This window comes from Callorhinus ursinus, unplaced genomic scaffold (assembly GCF_003265705.2).
Source record: "Callorhinus ursinus isolate GAN/ISIS: 27379988/994484 unplaced genomic scaffold, GSC_fseal_2.0 scaffold41, whole genome shotgun sequence".
Classification (NCBI taxonomy): Eukaryota; Metazoa; Chordata; class Mammalia; order Carnivora; family Otariidae; genus Callorhinus; species Callorhinus ursinus.
This window is the reverse complement of record NW_027397103.1, coordinates 10,950,497-10,958,136: the sequence shown is the minus strand read 5'-3', so window position 1 is coordinate 10,958,136 and position 7,640 is coordinate 10,950,497. Positions and strand designations below refer to the sequence as shown.

General features: G+C 50.6%; 1 protein-coding gene across 32 annotated transcripts in view; it reads left to right on the top strand.

The window, feature by feature from the left end:
* Nucleotides 1–7,640, top strand: part of MORN3 (MORN repeat containing 3) — a 30,019-nt gene that overhangs the window by 2,487 nt on the left and 19,892 nt on the right. For 13 of the 32 annotated variants that reach the window (XR_012374884.1, XR_012374880.1, XR_012374881.1 and 10 more), the window contains exons 1-3: nucleotides 261–628; nucleotides 3,994–4,199; nucleotides 5,657–5,816. Coding sequence is in view for 20 of the 32 variants with exons in the window: in XM_073881197.1 (XP_073737298.1) it covers nucleotides 484–628; nucleotides 3,994–4,199; nucleotides 5,657–5,816 (511 nt within the window). In the remaining 12 variants the exon portion in view is untranslated. Of the gene's footprint in view, nucleotides 1–254; nucleotides 629–3,993; nucleotides 4,200–4,521; nucleotides 4,712–4,761; nucleotides 5,068–5,284; nucleotides 5,428–5,656; nucleotides 5,817–7,640 lie in introns of those variants that run through there. The other 19 variants (XR_012374889.1, XR_012374890.1, XM_073881205.1 and 16 more) reach the window with 13 other exon arrangements.

Sequence of the window (7,640 nt, the reverse complement as noted above, 5' to 3'; positions counted from 1 at the left end):
CCCCCCCCCCCCCCCCCCCCCCCCGCACATCTCCTGCAGTGGATCCCAGTGCTCACCACTGGGGCCTCCAGGCCAAACTCTAGCCTTAGGGCCAGCATCCACTCTGATTGGTCATACTGGTTATTAAATATGTGACTGTCAACCACTGGTGGGGGGAAGCTTCTTTCTGGTGCCATCACAAACCCCCTCCTCTACTGGTTTCCCTGGGTTCCCAAGCAATTGTGTCATCAGACCCACCTCAGCGGGGCCCTAGAGATGCAAAGGAGCTGACAGGCAAGGGTCAGTCCAGCACAGAAGGGTCACCCTCAAAGGGCTGCTTGCTCATCTGCCTGGGGACTCAGAACATACATGACTCATGTCATTTGGGCTCAGACAAATGCCTCCCCAGGAAGCCCCAGGATCCTGGCACTGCTAGGGGCACACTGAGCCCCTGATGTCCCTAACCCTTTACCAGCACCCCTGGGCCCCACAGAAGCAGCCAACATGCCCATCTCCAAGTGCTTGCAGAAGTCGGAGCCCCTGTGGAAGGGGTGGGACCGGAAAGCCCAAAAGAACGGCCTGAGGCACCAGGTGTACGCTGTCAGTGGTGACTGCTATGTGGGTGAGTGGAAGGACAACATGAAGCACGGTGAGTGGGGGACTCAGGGGCCCGGGGGGCTAGTGTGGAGTCTGGACGGTGGTGACTGGGACCTGACTGGGGCCAAGGAAGTCGCTGGCAGAGCTCACTGGGGACGTAAGATGTGTCCCCAAGGCTCCCTCAAGGGGTGGATGCCACTGACCTGGGCCAGCCAGGGGTCTCCACTCGCCGAGGCTCTGGAACCAAACTCAGCCCTGACATCAGATGAGCGAAGCCCTCAGGGACCAGCAGGGGACAAAGGGGTCTTGAGATACCAACCGTAACCACAGCCAGGGTTCTAGGGACTCCATTGCAGTCCTACGCTCTGAGACCTGGGCTAAACATGTGGCTGGCTAGCAGGAGGAACAGGTGCCCCCCCAACCCAGGTCGCAATGGGGATTCAAACGGCTCTGACGTGGGGGTCTGACCAGCAGTGGGTTAGGGAGGACACGCACACACACACACACACAACTAGCTGGGGCTTTAACTGCAACTTTTTTTTTAAAGATTTTATTTATTTATCTGAGAGACAGCAAGAGAGAGAGAGCACAGGCAGGAGGGAAGGGCATGGGGAGAGGGAGAAGCAGACTCCTGGACTCTAGGATCATGACCTGAGCCGAAGGCAGACAGTTAACCGACTGAGCCACCCAGGTGTCCCACTTTAACTGCAACTTTAACCAGCAAATGACATGGGGTTCCTTGTGACACAAACTAAGCCCTGAAGAAAAACAAGTGTTTTTTGTTACTGTTTTTGTTTTTAGTTTTATTTATTTAGGGGCACCTGGCTGGCTCAGTCACTTGAGCATATGACTATTGATCTCGGGGTTGTAAGTTTGAGCCCCATGTTGGGTGCAGATTACTTAAAAGTAAAATCTTTTTTTTTTTTTTTATTTCAGAGAGTGAGAGAGGGAGAGCATGAGCGGGAGGGGCAGAGGGAGAGGGAGAGAGAATCTCAAGTGGACTCTGCACTAAGCCTGGATGCAGGCTGATGTGGGGCTGTGTCTCACAGCCCTGAAATCATGACCTGAGCCAAAATCAAGAGTTGGACACTTAACTGACTCCACCATCCAGGTGCCCCTTAAAAATGAAATCTTTTTTTTTTAAGATTTTATTTATTTATTTAATTGACAGAGAGAGAAAGTGACAGTGAGAGAGGGAACACAAGCAGGGGGAGTGGGAGAGGGAGAAGCAGGCTTCCCGCTGAGCAGGGAGCCCGATGCGGGGCTCGATCCCAGGACCCCAGGATCATGACCCGAGCCGAAGGCAGTCGCCCAACCAACTGAGCCACCCAGGCACCCCTAAAAATGAAATCTTAAAAAAAAGTTTTATTTATTTAAGTAATTTCTACACCCAACATGGAGTTCGAACTCATGACCCTGGGATCAAGAGTCACGTGCTCTTCTGACTGAGCCAGCCAAGCACCCCAAGAAAAACAAGTTTTGATTAAAAAATGATGGTATGGCTTCTTACTCAGGTCTTACAATTCCAGATCCTGTGCTCTCAACCACTCTTTTCTCCTGCCTTCCTGAGTTAAGTACTTTGGAGTCCACAATCCTGGGTCAGAATCTCAGCTCCACCAACCATGACCTTGAGTGACTAATTACCCCATGCTGAGCCTCAGTGTCCCATTCTGTAAAATGGGAACATGGCTATTAGTAAAGATAAGAGATGACATCTACCAAGTGTGTAGCCCAGGGTCTGTGCAGAAGGGTCTGTGAGTGTTTGAGGGCTGAGCCTGGCAGGGATCACCACTACTCAGAACTTTCCTCATCCGGAAGCACTCCAAGTGGTGGCATCAGGGTATGAAGGGGACCAGAGAGGAGACGTGAAAGTGGCCCTGAGAAGAGAGAGAGGTGATGTTTGAGCTAAGCACACAGGATGAGGATTAGCTCGGCAGAAGGGCATGTCTTCTAGATAGTGGAATCAGAATGGAAGGATTTGGGGGGGGTGGTAATTAAGTCTTACTCAAAGAACAGACTGGAAGCCAGTGTGCCCAAAGCAGAGAGAGCAAGGAGAGAGAATGGGCACACCAGGGGTCCAACCATATAAAACTTTCTAAGAAGGGATAAATTTGCCTTTAACCCGGAAGCAAACAGTCTCATTGAACCAACTTGGATCACATGCCCTTCACTGAACCAATCACAGTGGCCCGAGCTGGTTGGTTAGAGTTGCCAGAGGGAAGAGCCAGTTCCATGCAAACCTTCAGGATTGAGAGCTCAGGAGGGGCTGGTTCCCCCAAAGAAACAAAACTAAAAGAAGGACAGGTAGAAAAACCGGGTGAGAGCTCTACCTCAAGGGCACAAATAATTGGTAACATCTTTTGTATTTGCAGGCACTGTTCTAAGTGTTTTCCTTATGTTAATGAATTTAGTGATCAGTACAACCCCATGAGATATTCTCATCCCCGTTTTACAGATGAGGAGCCTGAGGCCCAGGGAGTTAAGTTACTCGCCCTAGATTAAAAAGCTCACAGGGACAATGTTGGATTTGTTCCTAAGCTACTAAGGACCAAGACATGAATTAGCCCATATAGGTACTCCACAAATATTTTATTCATCCCTTTGTTCAACAAATGTCTTTGTTCAACATGTATCGGTCACCTGCAACGTGCCAGGCACTGTTCTTCAGTGTGGGAATAGAGCAGTGAACAAAATAGACCAAAGTCTGTGTCCTCATGGAGTGTACTTCTCATGGAGAGCTAGACAATAGACAATAAATGATAAAGAAATGAATTATCTGATATGTTAGGAGTTGATAAGCAATATGGAAAGAAACAGAGCAGGGTAAGGGGGTAGGATAGGCTTGTGATTTTATATGGGATGGTCAGGGCAGGCCTCATTGAGAAAATAAATTTGAACAGAGACTTGGAGGAGGTAGGGAGTGACTGAATATTTGGAGAAGAACATTCCAGGCCAAAGGACAAGCAGGTACAAAGGCCCTGAGGCAGAAGCATATCTGGTGGTTCCATGGAGGACATAGTGGTTGGAGGGCAATCTGGAAGTTGGGAGTGGAAGACACAGATGAGGCTGGTAGGACATAGGTCTCCATGTGTGTTTCTGAGAACTGAAGAAATATGCAGAACATTTGCTAGAAACTCTAGCCATCTGGTGTAAACTTTGGGTATTATTAAGAGATGAAGCTCATTATTATTACGAAAAAAAGAAGGGGCAGATTTCTACTTGGGAGTTGCTGTGTCAATGTGGCTTCAGGGCAAAGGGCTGGAGAATTGCTATTTGGAGAAATGGAACTTTCTTGGGGTTTTCACTGGTGATGGGGGTCTAGAGAGGAGGCACAGACCCTGGCTCAGCCCTTGAGAAGGTCACCAAGTCTTCTAGGGGCCCCTGAGGCCAAGGCAGACCCAGCACCTGCCCCTCCAGCCTCAGGGCTGCCATGTCTGCAGTGTCGGCCCATCCGTGTGTCATCAGGAAAAGGAACACAGATCTGGAAGAAGAAAGGAGCCATCTATGAGGGAGACTGGAAGTTTGGGAAGCGAGATGGCTATGGCACCCTCAGCTTTCCTGACCAAGAGATGGGAAAGCCCAGGAAAGTATACTCTGGCTGGTGGAAAGACGATAAAAAATCGGTGAGTGGTTCCCATCATGCCCTGGGGTGTGGGCCAGGCTGAAAGCGGGCTGTGTGTGTGTGTGTGTGTGTGTGTGTGTGTGTGTGTGTGTGTAGGGGGAGCAGTCAGAGAGGCGTGTGCGTGGGAGAAGGAAGGGGTGGGAAATCATCCAGGCTTCTCAGAACAAAACCCAGGAAACAGGAAGCAAGAGGAGAGGGCCTAGGGAGGAGCCCAAGAAGCCCTGTGGCACAAGAAACCAGCCAGGCTGTGTGGGGGCCAAGTCTCCTCCCCGTCTGCCCCACTCATTTCCTGGCTTTCTTCTCCCTGGTCATTCCTCTCTGAGAATCGCCCTTCTGTTGGACCGGCACAAGAGAGGGGTAGGAAAAGTGGGAGCAAGGAAGCAGAGGCTACACCCTTGGCCATAGGACAAGAGAGGAAGGTCCTGGAGGTAGAAGCCAGCCAGAACCGAGAAATGCCCGAACCCTCCCCGTATCTCCAGAATGTGGCATACGGTGCTTCAACCAACTCACAAAGTCATCATCATCACCATTCTCATTTTACTGATAAGGAAACAAGCCTGGAGAGGTGAAGTGCCTTGCTTAAGGTCACACACTGCTGGCGAGTGGTAGAGCTCAGGATTTTGTGATCTCTGTGCTCAAACTGTTTATTGGCCAGTGGGGAGAGAGGTTCCCAAAATAAACAATTTGCATACAATATGGTGTTAGGATAGAGATTTCCCCAGGGAGCCCACAGGAATATTGAGAATTCAGGGCAGGCTTCCTGTAGGAAGTAATACCAAAAGGTACAAAGAGTTAACCAGGGAGGGAAAAAAGGAGAAGGGGAAGTAGCAAAGTAGTCAGAAGTAGCAAAGAATATGTCAAACAGCAAGGTGTGTGTGCCCACGGGGGTGGGAGTGAGGGGAGGGGTAGATGGGGGCCTTGAAAGTTTCGTGGAGAATCAGGATTTTGAAGAGTAAACTTGGGCTGCTTAACCCAACTTCCTTAAGGTGTGATCTGCCGGGAGTCCATGATTCTCTGTGGTTGGACACTGAGCGGTGGTGTTCATTTTTCTGGGGAGAAAGTCCATAACTTTGATCTGATTCTCAGAGGCATCTGTGACTTTTAGAGGGTCAAATCAGAGCTGAGGAAAAGGGGCAGACGTGATCAGATGAGCGACGTAAAGATCCTTCTAGCTGCTTCACGGAAGATGCGTGCGGAGGGGAGAATGGGAGAGTGGAGGAGGAGGACCCGTGAGGAGGGGAGAAATGGTGGTGGGCTGCACGAAGGTGGTAGCAGAGGGGTGGAGGGGGGCGGAGAGCCTGGGCAGCTTTTTCAATGCAGGACCATCAGTTTGGGATGTAGGGCTGAGGGAGGAAGCAAGGAAGTAGTCCAAGTGTGTGGCTTGGGTGTCAGGGAAGATAGGAGTGGCTTTCCTCGTGGTTGGGGGCGCCGTGAATAGGAACACCTTCGTGCTTTCAGGGCTATGGGATTCAGTTTTTCGGACCCAAGGAGTATTACGAGGGTGAGTGGTGTGGCAACCAGCGAAGCGGATGGGGCCGCATGTACTACAGCAACGGCGACATCTACGAGGGCCAGTGGTTGAACAACAAGCCGCATGGGGAGGGCATGTTGCGTCAGAGTAAGTGCCCCGCCCCGCCCCAGCCAGCCCCGCCCCATGGCCTCCTGGCCACGCCCTCGGGCAGCCCCCGGTTGGCCCTGCGTGGCTACGCCCACTCCCCGCCCCCAGCCCCGCCCAGCCCCACTCCAGCTCCGCTCCGGTTAAGGTGAATGACAGGACCAGATACCGGCCCGCCTGGGGTTTCTGTACTAAAGGGGGAGCCTAACTAGACACATCAACAATTAAGACATTTTCTTATGGTCATAATAATTCTAGCCTACACTTACACAGCACTGAGCTCATTTAATCCTCACTACAGTTCTCTAAGATGGTATTCTGACCATCCTCACTTTATGTAAAAATGAACTGAGGCACAGAGAGGTTAAGTCACTCGCTCAAGGTCAACACAGCTTGTTTGTTGTGAGGTCAAAAGTGCTTAGGACCGGGGCGCCTGGGTGGCTCGGTTGGTTGGGCGTCTGCCTTCGGTTCAGGTCGTGATCCCAGGGTCCTGGATGGAGGCCCACGGCAGGCTCCCCGCTCAGCGGGGAATCTGCTTCTCCCTTTCCCACTGCCTGCCGTTCCCCCTGCCTGTGCTCTCTCTCACTGTATCTTTTTTTAAAAAAGTGCTAAGCACTATCCCTTTAAAATGGTAAGGTGTGTTGGAGAATGACAAAGGAGTTGGGGACAGGGGCTATTTAGACAGACTTAGGGTCAGAGAAAGTCTCCCTGAAGAGGTGACATTTGAACAGAAGACCTGAAGGAAGAGGAGTTTGATACGCACTGAGCTAGGGAAGAACATTCCTAGGCAGAGCAGAGTCCTGAGTAAACCGCCTTAGCGTCAGGACTTAATCCATTCTCTACATAGCAACCAGCCTGAGCTTTTTACAGATAGGACCCTATCACTAACCCGCTCTCAACCTTCCCATAGCTCCCTCCTACCCTCCGAGTTCGGAGCCCGTACTGTGGAGTAGTGCCTCTCACCCGTGTCCCTTGGGAAACCCTTGGTTTCAGCCTTACTCATTTTCTTTCAGTTCCTCCCACACTTTTTGCCTCAGGGCCCTTGCACTGCTGTTCTCTCTTCCTGCAATAGAAAGAAGATCCTTCAGATCTTCAGTGCAGAGGCACTGTGTCCTCCTCAGAGAGGCCTTCCCTGTTCATTCCACTAATGCACGTTCTCATTATCCTCAGCATCTGTTTCCTTTCCTTTTTAGCATATAATCTTGGGCAGGTTTCCTCCTCTCCGTGCCTGTTACCTCACCTGTAAAATGGGAATAATAGTAGTACCTACAAAGTGGTACTACTATGAACAGGGTCTGGCACATAGTAGGCTATTTATAAAGCTAGTGTCATTGTCTCTCCAGACTGTGACCTAGACTGCACATCTATTTTGTTCCCTGTTGTTTTCCCAGTGTCTGGCACATAGTCGGTGCTCTTGGTGAGGACACAAACCTGAGCTCGGTCTCCTGAAAACTCAAGACTCCAATTTCCAATGAGATTTGGCCAAACTGAGGCATTAGGTCAGCTGAGGAGGGTTGACAGCCATTTCCGTCTGTCATTCTCAATCCCCCATGCACCCAGCTCTGTGCTTGCTTTCAGTGAGCATCTACTAGTAACAGCCTGCACTTAGTGAGCACCTACTGTGGCCACACATAGTAGTGAGGGCTCCAAGTGTATAATTTCTAGTGGCCTGACTCTGGAGCCAGCCTGCCTGGGTTCAAATCCTGGATCAAGCTCTTACTAGCTACGTGACCTTCAGGCAATTTGCTTAAACTCTCTGTGCTTTGGTTTTCTCATCTGTAAATTAAGGATAAAAATACAACTTAACTAGAGTTATTGAGAAGGTTA